Source organism: Numida meleagris, chromosome 1 (assembly GCF_002078875.1).
Source record: "Numida meleagris isolate 19003 breed g44 Domestic line chromosome 1, NumMel1.0, whole genome shotgun sequence".
NCBI lineage: Eukaryota > Metazoa > Chordata > Aves > Galliformes > Numididae > Numida > Numida meleagris.
In genome coordinates, this window is record NC_034409.1 from 121,171,120 (window position 1) to 121,184,688 (window position 13,569).

The following is a 13,569-nucleotide window of genomic DNA, read 5'->3' on the forward strand; positions in this document are numbered from 1 at the left end:
CTCAAATATCTGACTTTAAAATTAAAATGGCAATACCTCAGCTACTCCTCCACTCCCCACAAAAATAAGTGAGTACTCCTATTTTTTCCCTTTTAAGCAAATTCTCGCATTACTCATAAATCCACGTGCTGTTGCGACAAAAGGGTTTTTTTTGTTGTTGTTTTCTTTTTGTCTCATATGTTGAAACTTTCTGTTATCTGCCACTTTTGAGCACACCTTTCATTTTAAACTCTGTGGTTTACCTGTCTACAGTGTTAGACCTTAAGGAACTATAAAGTCTCCAAGATGCCACAGGGAACCCCAAAGGAGGGCAACTGCAAAATATTTCGAGTGAGAAAGTGAGGTCAATCAGACAGGAGAGATGTGTTATGCAAGGGCAGCATTCACTTCAGGCAATGCAGATTTGCAGAAGCTCAAGTTCCTTCTTTTGTTATCCTTTTAAGTGCAAGTTCTATGACCACAAAGAGACAAAGAGAGTCCGACATTAGCAATATTTTAGATTTGGAAGATTAATCATTTTTTTAAATTATTACTGGAGGTTCATTTCTGCTGTTAACAGCTTCAAGAACTGGCCTTTAACTGAGAACTATTTCTGTGCCTGATGTAAGCAGATAAATCTCTTAAGCTGAATTCTTCATGGGAGAATGTCTACTAAGTGAACAAGACTTAGGAGAAGGGAACCAAAACATACCAGAAAGCCAGAGCAGAAAGTGAGCTTTAACTTATCTATAACTACTCACCTTGTTGTAAAGCAAATGTGCTTAATTGTGTCATAGTATGTAGGAGAATGGCAGGGCATCGGCTGGATTGCAACCGTTGATTTTTTCAGGCACCTCAACATGCCTCTGATGCATTACACCAGAACAGACCTTAAGCATGAGGTGCTTAACATCCACTAACATTAATTAGTTGCATGTCAGTTTTCTTAGGCACACTGCACAGTCACCTAAACCAGCGACTGTCTACGGTTACTCAGGGCCGTTGGAAAACTCCCTGGCAATCTACAGCTTCAAACTTTGATAACTTTGATAGCTGTACAATCACATTGCCATCTCCTTTGGACTGATTTAATTTTTTTTCATATTATGAACTGCCTGTCACTCAGCCAAGAGCATGAGGGTTTCAATTCCGCGCAGAGTGAAACTGCAACTTGACCTGAACACTAACTGAATCGCAAAGTGTGCATGCTGTTTTTCTTAAACTAAGAAATACGGGCAGCAAAGCACAGTCATATTTTCCTGTGGGTGGCATGAGCAAGGGGGAGCTTGGTATTCACAAACTTCAGAGCTATAATTTGGTTTTTTGATGCAGAGGGAGTCACTAATTTATTGATTTTAGAAGCACAGGTTTCCCTCAGACTTTGTGAAAAATCTCTTTGGCCTGCTGGGAAACACAAAGTAACTGAAAGCAGACAAAGTCCTTCCTACTACACCACATGTTGGGAAAGGACACATCAATATTTTGCCACCTCTGTGAATGGAGAGTGCAACTTAAACAGAGCAAGAGTCTTTAACCTCCCTCATTCTCTGGTTTGCCTTTCACTGAGATTGAAATCAGACTGATGAATGTAGAACTTTTATACTTTTTTCTTCTAAATTAAAACTTACATAATATTGCTGTAGCTTATTTACAAAATCAGGATGCTACTGCGCTTACTTTAAAGCTGGGTAGAGTAGTTAAAGTTGTAAAGTTTTACAGTAATGTCTTTTCTCTAAAGAGATAACTCTCACACCAATCATTATGATAGCACCCCAAGTATTCATGGTGAATACCACTTTGAGTGTAGCGTTGCCTAATATGCCAAGGAAATTATCACAGAAATTGCTCAATTTTTGAAATACATAAGCTGACTTCTTAAACCAATGCAGACAGATGTACAAAGAAAACCACAGAGAAAAATGGATAGCAAAAATGAGGAAATGATAACAAAATCATTTGCAGAAACCCGAAGGAGCACACAAACATAGAACCTCAGCTGATAGCAGTTGTAAAAATGTGTTTGTAGGCACTAAAAATAACCAAAACAGTAAACCAAAGACAATGGCAGAGAAGACCGCCCTACATCAAGGATAGAGAATGGCTAATGGTTGCTCTCAGCATCACATAAATTCCTATATCATTTTAGAAATTCCAATTCCTAAAAATCAATTGCCCAGGCTACCACAGTGCCAAGACTGACTACCTGGTATTTTTGAATGAGTTATGCATTTGCTGAAAGCATCGGTGCTTGGCATTCCTGTTCCTGAGTCTCTGACAAGGTAGGGAGCAGGCATCTAAAAATGCCTGAAATAAGAGTTTCCACGCTCAGTGCTGCCTCTGTAGCCCTCCTGTTCCCCTCTCCCTAAGGGGTCAGTAGATAGCACAGGCAGAGGTATCACTGCTTTCCTCTGCTAAGGCAGCAATGCTGGAAGAGGCAATGAGCGCAAACACACAAGTACTGGCAAAGTGCACAGCTGGCACGTTCAGGGGGAGTTTGGGTATTTATGGCTTGGATAACATCAAATCCTATTTCTTACTGATGAAATGGTAGCCCACAGGACCACGGTGATTTGAAAAGCTTCCATTACATAACATCGCTATGGTATATGACATTTCTTTTAAGCAAGAGCACTGAGGGAGCACTAAAATAGTTTCTGCATAACAAACTGAAATGCAGACGTTGATAAACCCAATCAAACCAAAAAGCAAGAAAATAGCTTAAGATTGGGCCAAACAACGGTAAGACATGCAGATACGCCAATTATCAGGCTTTTAGAGATGATGTAACCTTATACTCCTGTTTATTATGAGGCTTGATACTGCCTTTTAAAGAACTATTCTTGACATTTTTAATAGGTTATCAACAAACACTATTTTGACCCTAACTTCATGGACTGCAATTGAAACAAATTGATCTCCTTTCTCCTTCCATATGTATTTTTATGTACACTTAACATCTATATATGAACATATGTGTTATACAGCATATACATTGCATACATGTATACATAGTTGCACAACATCCTATGGACCTGAAAATGCACAATGCTAAAGGCCTTTGCCTTGTAGCTGTTCAGGCACTCACGCGCAGCCTATTGTTATTCCTCCTGGGCTGACCTGGAAGCATTTCCCCTCACTCTCCCACTGTTGAACTCAGGGCCCTGTCCACAGAAGTGTTTGTATGGCCAGTGACTTCCATGCTGAGGGCCTTACTCCCTCATTACCCCAAAAAGCAACTTAAAAACATGAAGAGTTGATGTATGTCACCCCTAAAGACTCCTCAAATAAGAACAGATATCTATTTGTATATACACACACACACACTGACGTTCACTCAATTTCTGCAGTAAGTACCTGGGAGCTCAAGTCACGTTTAACATCTTTCCCCTCTTTTACCTTTTCTTGCAAATACAACACAGCCCTAGAGAAGTCTGAATGCACTCACAACTATCCGACAGGGATGGAGTTAACTTTTTAATAGCAGCCTGCACACTGCTGTGTTTTGGGTTTGTAACCAACACGGTGTTGACACCAGCGATTTTGCTATTGCCAAGCAGCGATTGCAGCATTGAAGATTTCACTGTTCCCCATTCTACAAGATTAGGCAAGATGCCGGGAGAGGGGACAGCTGACCCCAGTTTACTCAAAAGGGACACTCCTCACCCTATGACACTGTGGTCAGGAATAGAACAACATGGGGAAGTTTTGGAAGAAATAGTAGCCATTGCTCAGAGTGTGACTGGGTACCAGGCTGCTGGCAGGAGGTGGCAACTGATTGCTTCTGCAGCAGTTTCACCATCCACCCTCCTCTTTTTCTTATTAAACTGTCATCATCTCCACTCACAAATCTTTTTTCATTTCTGCCCTTCCAAATCTCTCCTCCCTCCAGCTAGTGCGGAGTGAACAAGCAGCTGGGCGTGAGCTAGGCTGCCAGCCAACACCAACCCACCCACTGGCTCACAGAGAGGGACTTGTGCAGCACACGTGCACGTTTACACCTGTGCTCAGATACATTCCCAGCAGCCCACTGCCTCAACAACATGATCTGGCCCTTTGACGTTAAAAACATTGGAATCTATAGCAAAAGCTTTCAGAAAGACTGACCTATTGAGAAAGGCAAAAATTTGTACTCTCCATTGGGCAGCAGAATACATCTGGTCAAAACAAGGTTTGTAAATGGCAGCTAAACCCTCTAACTTCTGGTATGAAGTCTAGTATTTTTTCTTTTATTTCAAAATAATTCTCCTCAAAATTCCTACCAATCTGAACTCTGCTAACTAATCATCACACCAAAATCCCCAAATGGGCCAGGGAAGATTTACAGTATTAAAAAGCATTAATATATAAACATCTCAAGTTTTCTACATCTACAAAAGACAGTTTCTATGGCTTCTGTCAAAACAGATGGAATATTTCACAGAGCTGTTAAAATTCACCTGTAACATCATGATCACTTCAAACGTGGAAAATGCAGCAGACACAGCAAACATTCCTGTGTTTTCCTCCTGCTCTTTCCTCCCCATCTAATCTTATTAAATACAGTGGAGTGGTTTTGCTTACAATTAGAGAAGCAAAAACTTCAGCTGCTCATAAAGCATTAATTCAAATTCCCATAGATATTTAAACAGTGTGTCATTCTCAGACTGTATAAAGGAGAAGGATGATCTTATTATAAAGCTGTGTACCAGCCTGATGTGATTAACCATTCATTCTTATGCCCAAGACAGCTGTGGGATGATTTATGAGCAAGGTTTGCATGAGTATCACTGCATTCTTCCGCATTTGACCTGTGCAGAAAAGAAAAGTAACTAGAGAATAAAAGCAATCTCTTCGGACAAGTAATTTAAGTAATTTTAATGTTATTGTTTACAATACTGGTGCTCAATAAGGGCAGACAGTTCAGCATAAACAAAGAAGTGATTTATAAAAAGTGCAAGTGACATCATATATTAAATATATCGGATACCTTATGCACAGTGATAAGGTCTAAGTTTTGGTATAATTACGCAGCCACAGACTTTGACTGAAGAATTTAACTGCAAGGTAATATTTTCAAGATAGCAGGAAAAATAATCTTACATTTAAGAATTGTTTTACTAGTAAGAATAATATAAGTTAATTTTCAATGTATTATAAAGTATTAAAAAATTGAGAATTTCTCAATTTCTCAATTGAGAATTGAGAAAATGAAGAATTCCTACAAGAAGTGAATTCTCATCACAGTATCTTATACACACATTTCTGTATTCTCTACTAAAGGCAGTAGAGATTCATACAAGAGAGAAACCCACAGAAGAGACTGAGTCTATATTTTCCTTTTAATTAATTATTTTTTTTCCCCAGGAACTTTCTTAGAGAAAGAAATACTGTCTGTCTTAAGACTGTCTTACAGGGTAAAATTCACTTCACAGTATAACACTGTGTCACTATAAATACATCCTAAAATAAGTAAGGTAGCCTTATTTCATCCTATCTTATGCTTTTTCAATTAACAATTGCAATTCCGGGTAGAAATCCAACTTTTCCCATGATCTAGGTACAGGTGCAGAATTTCAATGCACACAAACTCTTACAATCTAGCAGGAAGACTGAAAAGACGCCACAGGAAATTTGAGGACCCAGAAGTACCACCTCAGATACATTTTCTTCCCATAATCCATTACTGTCTGCATTACCACTACTCAACCATGGGCTGTCACGGCTTAAAAGAGACAAAACTGTTTTCATAACAATTTTAATTCTCTAATGCTAAAGGATAAAACACTGCCTCATCTACCACAGTTCACTGACTGCAGAGCTAAGTACTGTGGTACTTCATAATAGCCAACTGAAGCTCTACTGACCGTGCAGTTAAAGAAAAGTATTTCTGATTCTTTTCAATCAAGTAAATGTGGGTAGAAACCAACATTCATGAATGTAGTGTATTTAAGTTTACTGTTTGGACTGTGTGTAATGAAGCTTTACAATACTAAGAGGAAAACAGCCATGAAATGACTTGTACAATCAGACTCAAGAATTTTAATAACTATGGGAAAAATTAAATTTGAAACAAACTGCTCATGATTAAAGATTGGTCCTTATTACTGAAGTACACAGAATGAATCATCCCAGGATACTGAAGCATAAATCTTACAGAGACAGTGACTGCAAAAAACAGACATTAACAAAATGATTTGATGCAATGAAACACTGCGAACTTAACAAAAGAAAACAGCAGCCCTATGTATCATGCAGAAAAGAAACATGAAGTGTATGAAACAGTTAATACTATGATGTGCCAACATTTCCTTAAAATTAAAAGGAAGTTTAAACTCTTATGGCTTACAAAATAGCAGCCTACCACGGTTGTTAAAAATCAACATCTGCTTGCCTGAAAGATTAATAGATACAAGATGTCCAACCCTGCACCACTTAGCTTAACGCAGACAAACTTATGCATAAATTTCATTGAGTTCTGTGAACATTCAGTAGTTCTGTATGTAAAAAGATCTGAAGCAGCCGCTCAGTAGACAGTGAGGAGGACATAAAAGAGAACATGCACAACACAGAAAACTCCCAAACTCTGAAGGGAATTCATGAAAAGTTTCTGCAAGACAGATTTATTGTCCATTTACAAAGAAAAAATGTTAATTACAAGACAAATATAATAATTAAACATAAAAGCTCTGGAATTTTACAAATATACTGATTTCTTGTGTTTCAGGTGCACTGCTAAAAACAACAGTGCTAGTTGACAGGACCTTTGAAAGGCTGCAATGTAACTTCGTGCAGTTACAAGGGGACATGACTGAACAGGTAAGATACAGATTCACCGTTGTGCGTTCTTCGAATGGCCTCAGCCAGGATCATGGAAATGTCAATAAACTGAAAGAAAGAAAAATCAGGATGATAATTTTCTATAGGATAACAAGAACAATAAGCTACACAGTTAATAAAGAAACCGTACACAAAAATTCAATTTACTATTCTGCTCTCTTACATCTTCTAGGTAGAAAAATTGCATTAAAGCATTAGGTAATTAACCTACATGAGAATAATAATATAAAGTAGAAAGTTGAACAAGATAAAAACACTGATTTCTGTGCAGGCAGACTGCTGAAGACTTCCATGTAGCACAGGGCATGTAGTCAAACAGAAACTGTACCAGCCACCAGATGGCAGTGTGCACATAAGTACAGTTTAATGGAAATACATCTTTTAAACGCTTGTCTCGTTCCAATAAGTAAAAAAATTTTTTTTTTTTGTAATTTAGTGCAACATTTAAAAAGCACTATTTTAGGCTTTCTTCCACTCTGCACTAAGGAAGAGGACATGACTTTCCAGAATAACCTCATGTAGAAGCTACTGAGGTAACTTAACTTTTTATTTTCAGTTTGGTTTCTGAAGCCAAACATATGTTATCTTGGACATTTTCTTCAGTGTATTTTCAAACAAAATGAAGAAGTCTAAGATTCCTATCACAATAGCCTGGAGTTTCTGCACTCAAATTCTATATGATCAAGATCTATTAAAAAAAACAGCAAATTTTGCATGTGCTACTCTTTCAGCCAGGCATACTCGATCTGCTGCAGTATCATATTTAATAATTTATTATGCTACCTCAATCTCCCTTTCTTTAGCATGATTTAGCAGAATGTTCTGCAAACAAAAAAGCTGCACAGCATATTTGAGAATATTCTTTTCAGCACAAGGCATAAACTCGAGCACCAGAGAATCATAAAAAACAAATCCAGAGTTTAAGCAAATGCCAAAAGCGTCAGAGTACCTGAATTTTGGGGCAGTGTTTCATTTTCTCTTCCTGGGGGATTGTATTAGTTACCACAACAGCCTCAAATGCTGCATTATTAATCCGAGAAATAGCAGGACCAGAAAAGATGCCATGAGTAAGAATAGCATAAACTTTGGTGGCTCCAGCAGATACTAACCTGCAAAATATAAAGGAGAAGTAAGCTGTAATGCATGTTCAAATGTAAGGCTATACATGAAGACAAGGAAGATCTTCCTAAGACCAAAATTTCACAAATTGCCCACACTAAGAGCAATTTTATACATAAAATCCTTCTGAAAGCTACAGGAGAATATAAATACCTACAAAATAATTCTGACAACTTCGAACTTTTTCAGGTTATATGACTACTAAGTCTTACAAAAAGTAACTGCTAAATAATTTATTTAATTAACAAAGTTCTTATCAGTAGCAGTGATGCTAAATGAATATGGTGTACTTTTGACCACATCAACAACTCACAGAACTGGTTCACAACATGGTTTTTCTATCAGGCAGAAGTGAAGGAGTTTGGATAGTAGTATTCACAACTCTGTGCCTCCATTATTGTGCACCTTTATTTTCATTTGCAGTTTAAACTGTTCTGCTTGGACAAAGTTAGTGAGGAAGAAAAGTACTTAATGATTAAAAGCCTAGCTTCTTGCAAAGCTTGTGGGAAGACATGCTGCTGATCCAAGCACACTGTGAAATGATACAGCACAGGAGAAAACCTGTACAGATTGAAGAGCTAGAAAAACTCGTGAATGAGTCAGAATCATTTAATTTGGCTTTGATTGGCCTCTCTGCCTCCAGACATTCACAGCTATGCAAGACTACAAATTCAGTTAAGACAGATGGAGGCCGTCAACAGTTGATAAGTTATCAAATTGTAGCATGAGCAGAGTAAGACTGGAAAAAAAAGAACACAAACATCTCATTTTGAATGACTCATCAGAATAAAAGAATTCCGATCATTCTTTGCACTACATTTGGTAGTTGCAATCTACAAGGAGGGTGCACTACAACAGAGTGAGTGTGTATTAGGAGGGCAATACGAACACTTCAGCAAGTTCATCTGCTACGTTTAGAAATAAATTTCTTAGTTCATCTGCTGGATATGCATCTATGTGACTGAGATAAAGGAAGGTCTAAGGTACTTTGACAGACAAGTTTTATTAATCACAATGTACATTTCATCTAGATTTGGCATTAAGGAAAAAATTACTACTTCCTGACAAGAACGTAATATAAGGCAGTTTCATTCAATAAAGTACCTTTCTAGTAAACACTGCATTGAAGATTTCTTGTAGTTTCAGAATTTGCTCTGCAAAGATCTATTGTAGGTAAATAAGGAAGCACTACATTTATGACAGAAAAGAAGTAAAGGTCTCCTTTTTGATAAGATTCAACTGCTAAAAGTTATTGGCTAGGCAACTTGTGGTTTTGTCTGTGAAGGGCACAGCCCTTAGGCACACTTTGGGGTTCGAGGAAGATTAGTATGAAGACAGCAGATGTGTATTTGCAAAATTCCATCAAATTTCCATCTAAGTGAAAAAGAAATACAAGACTCTATGAATCTCTCTCTCTCTTTTTTTTTTTTTAATATCTAGAAGCAAACAGCAAGCTTGAAACTAAAGACAGCAAACTTGTTAGTTGTTTGGAGTGAAGACCATCCTACATCTAGCTCATTTAAGCTTCACTCTATTACTTCAACAGAACAGGAAAAACTCAGGCAGGAAGTACCACACCACCCTACTTTGGATGCAAGATCACAGAATCTACAAGTATATCAGGCAGGAATATAAATTCCAAATATCTCCTAACTGAGATATTAGCTTTATAAAGGATTACATTCAAGAGTAGCAATGCTACAATAAATGTTCGACAGCAGCCATTTAAAATAATCCCATGTTTTTGTTCCTTCCCACTTCCACCATGCAGCTACGTACAACCATATGAGGGTGGCCTCTGCTACAAACTATATCAAGACACAAGATCTTTGCAGCAAAGATTTTAAATCTCAGGCCTTTGGGCCAAGTTTAGAATGCAGCCCTTGACCTCCAAAACCAAACTTGGCAGCATATGGTGAGATATGAGTGGAAGAACTGGAGCACTTCAGTCTAGTACTGCTCACTTCTTATTGCCTAACATTTGTTCTTAACATTAATTTCAATTTCTCCAATTTGTCAAGATGGCTTTAAAGCTGGAATTACTATTATGCATTTTTGAGTTGTAAAGCCACAGCAATAAGAATTATCATGCATCAGGAGTTCTTTTATTTTCTGGAGGGATTTCATTTTTTTGGGGTGGGAGTTACAGGAGGTGTTTAAGGCTACAAACAGTACCAAAGTTCAGTGTAGCCAATAAATCCAACTTCTATAGAAAAAAACACAGAACTTACTACTACCCTTAAATATACCATTATAAGGCCAGTCTGAAAGTCATAATGTTATCCTTCCTACTGAGCAGTGATAGGACTTCTGTTCAGATAGCGAATCTTTCACACACTTCACTTCAAGAATTAGACGACCTGAGAAGAACCATGAGTGCATCAGCGACAGAGAAAAGGTCTAGAAACCTCAAAAAGATCAAAGAAATAGAGGTTATTTAGTCTGGAAGGGGGAGGGTGGGGGGGGGGAATGAAAACAATCTTCAACTACCTTTTAGACAAAAAGTGAGAAAACCTATTCTCATATCCTAGGATGAAGAGGATAAGTATCTTTATACTGAAGATATATGTTAAAAACTTCATATTAAATCTGCACTGAACATTGGGAGAAAATAGTTTTTAATATAAATCTAGTGAAGCAAGTAGGTTTTAAAGAAAAGGATGATTTTCTAACTGTCATTTTTGCCTTGGAGCTGAAAAATGCACTAGTTGGCTAAAGTCCCTTCCACAACTTTCCCTTTATTCTGCCCTCTATCTAAAGCCAGTTACATTTCTGTAAGTCTTCTCAATTCCATGTTATAAAGAAGGACACAGCTTGATTACAAGACAAGAATCATAGTGACTTCACTCTGCAGAGGTCAGACTGAATTTTAAGTATGCAGCAGCTGTGTTCACCTCCTATCTGCAGGTTACAGCACGAGACATATAATAATACTTACTTGTCTGCTGCATGACATATTGTGCCACATGTATCAGCCATATCATCGACAAGAATGGCTACTCTGTCTTTCACATCTCCCACCAAGACCATTCTGTCCACTTCATTTGCCTTCTTTCTTTCCTTGTGAATGAGAGCAAATTCCACATTCAACCTATCAGCGATTGAAGTAACTCTATGTGACAGAGAGAAATACAACACATTGAGAAAACTATTTTAAAAGAATAGAACCATACTTATATGCCTTAAAGCACAGTTTGCAAGTTTTCTTACTTTTAGGTTACTGTTGCGCAAATTTTTGCAAGCAATCAGACAGATCAGAAACAAACTTAATTCACTGTTAATAAACTCAACCAGTGTATTAAGCTTAGCCCAGACAAGTATTTTCTAAATTCACTTTGGCTTTGAAAACATTTCAGCTTTTCACAAGCTTTCATTAAATTGCTGCAATAACTAGTCTAAGATAGCTCTAATTCTAAGCACTTCAGCATCCTAACTTAAAATACCCTTGCTGGAATGTGAAACAAAACTTATGGGGAAAAAAATAACAACAAAACAAGAGATAAATAAGTTGATAGTGATTAGTAATTCTTTTAGCAGTACTTGACTAGCAATCAAGTTGTTTATTCACCATCAGTTCTAACAATACATTGCCTTGACAAAGACCTTCTAAAATTCTTCAGCGTTACCTCTGATGGCCAGACACTTCCTCTATAGCAAACTACTTGTTATAGACTTCTGACTGCTCTGTGCAAACCTTTTAATATACCAGAGCTAGCAGGTATGACAACATGACAATAAACATAGGAATAAACAACGCTACTGTTCCATGGTGGCACAGCTTTGCAGCCTGCCTTTTGAAGAATATTTTGATATTATTGTTAGCAACATGCCAAGTAACTATTGTTAGTTAACATGCACATTTAAACAGAAAACAGTTTTGAACATATTTTGAAAGGAAATGCCGCACCATCTTCCCTGCATCATACTAAATGATGTAAAAGAGAAGCTCTGAGTTTACTGAGAGCAACATCTTCCCTTGCTTCAGTAGCAATTGCTTGATTGCCTTTCAGTACGGTACCAAAAATAAATTATATAATCAACTTGATAAAATACAAATATTCGCTATGAGAAAAAAATGCTGGTTTCTGACTTGAATTTTCAATAATGGCTGCATTTTGTAATAAATAAATTCTGTGCTTTTTTATTTGAAAACAACAGTATTCACATAGTAACAAGGAAAGAAATGTAATTGACTGTAGTCATTTGATTTATAGAATGCTTTCTATAGTTTACATTCTTCACATCTTTAACTTGAAGAATCTAAACAGGAACAGCTCTGTAGTTCTAATCCCATTTACTTCCCAACTATTTAAACATGAACACTTGCAGCAGATGAAAAGACTTCAGTTAAAATCATAGTGTGGCAGTGCTTCATTATTTCCCCTAAGTTAAACTCCAAACATCTAAATCATTTTGGGATTAAAGGATCCTTATTTTATTTGCCTTTGTTCCCATTCAGTTTCTAGCAGCCCTACGACCAATAACTTGAGAGTAAAACATGGTTATCACCCCACAGATAGCAAGCTCCTGAGCTTCTGCATTAGTTTTTATTGAAAAGATTAAAAAACAAACAGCAAAGTTTTCCTAAATGAATAACACATGCTGCAAATGAATAAGTACTCCAGTGAACTAGCTTTTCTGTTTTCAACTTTAGCCAAACCAAAAGTTAATCCCCTTTTTCCAGTATAAACAATATGCAACTGGGGGTTAGTAGGCTTGCAATAACTCATACAAAAAAGAAACATGATCCAAGCAATTACCTAAATGCCAGCAGGTACAGCAAAGAGAAGCCAAATGCTTTAAAAGAGAAGAGAAACTTAAGCAGTTCTAGAATAAAGCAGGAATGGCTACAGCAACTGGACTAAAGCAAGCAAGCAGCAGGGAAATATCTTCCCTTCTGCACAGGGATTCAGCAAACAAGGTCATATCCAGGGAGAGAGAGAAAAAAAAAATTCTTCAGAGTACAGAAAACTCCTGAATGTTTTCAAGCATGAAAAACACTGGAAAAGTAGTTAATCTGTTTTTACAATGCAGTCAGATTCATCAGTCATGTACTCTGTGTCTTACACAAGTCATATAACCAAAAAGATGACTAGGCTTTCTAGTTCATTAATCACTAATTGTATGGAATGCTAATAGTCTTAGTCTCGTATAGTACCTTTTCGCACCACCTGCATCAGGTGAGACTATGATACAGTTTTTCCACTCCAAAATGTTTTCTTTAATCCACTGCAGCACTGCAGGTTCTGCATACAGGTTATCTACTGGAATGTCAAAGAAACCCTAGTTCAAAAAGAAAAATGGTTTCATGAATACACATTTATACCTTTCTTGGAATGAAGGCACAGGGAAAGAATCAAACTGTACACGAAATGCAAAGGCAAGGCTTTAATTAGTGTTTTACATTGGCCTAATTCTGTCCTCTTATTTCTACCAAATTCAGTGAAAGTTCAACAAGTATTAAAGTCTCTAAAAATCTCACCCAAGAGCAGAAAATGAAGAACAATCGTTATCAAATGATATTAAATTAGAAAAGATCCCCTTTAGGCACCTACATAAACTCGTGAATATGAAAAGCTCTCAAATATCCAGTGAGGAATATTTAAGTTCCATGAATTTCAACTACTTGACAGGAACAGTAGTATTTGAACATGG

The 13,569-nt window shown here is 37.1% G+C and overlaps 1 protein-coding gene and 1 long non-coding RNA gene across 4 annotated transcripts in view; one reads left to right on the forward strand and one right to left on the reverse strand.

Moving 5' to 3' along the window:
- LOC110405327 overlaps window positions 1-13,569 on the forward strand; it is a 25,198-nt gene continuing 11,629 nt past the window's right edge. The window contains exons 1-2 of the long non-coding RNA XR_002442807.1: window positions 1-68; window positions 6,683-6,774. This is a non-coding gene — a long non-coding RNA (uncharacterized LOC110405327). The remainder of the gene's footprint in view (window positions 69-6,682; window positions 6,775-13,569) is intronic.
- PRPS2 (phosphoribosyl pyrophosphate synthetase 2) overlaps window positions 6,552-13,569 on the reverse strand; it is a 24,649-nt gene continuing 17,631 nt past the window's right edge. For all 3 annotated transcript variants that reach the window (XM_021410517.1, XM_021410527.1, XM_021410535.1), the window contains 4 exons: window positions 13,073-13,197; window positions 10,853-11,026; window positions 7,745-7,904; window positions 6,552-6,843 (listed from right to left, as the gene is read on the reverse strand). In XM_021410517.1, coding sequence (XP_021266192.1) covers window positions 6,751-6,843; window positions 7,745-7,904; window positions 10,853-11,026; window positions 13,073-13,197 — 552 coding nt within the window. In that variant the 3' untranslated portion in view covers window positions 6,552-6,750. The remainder of the gene's footprint in view (window positions 6,844-7,744; window positions 7,905-10,852; window positions 11,027-13,072; window positions 13,198-13,569) is intronic.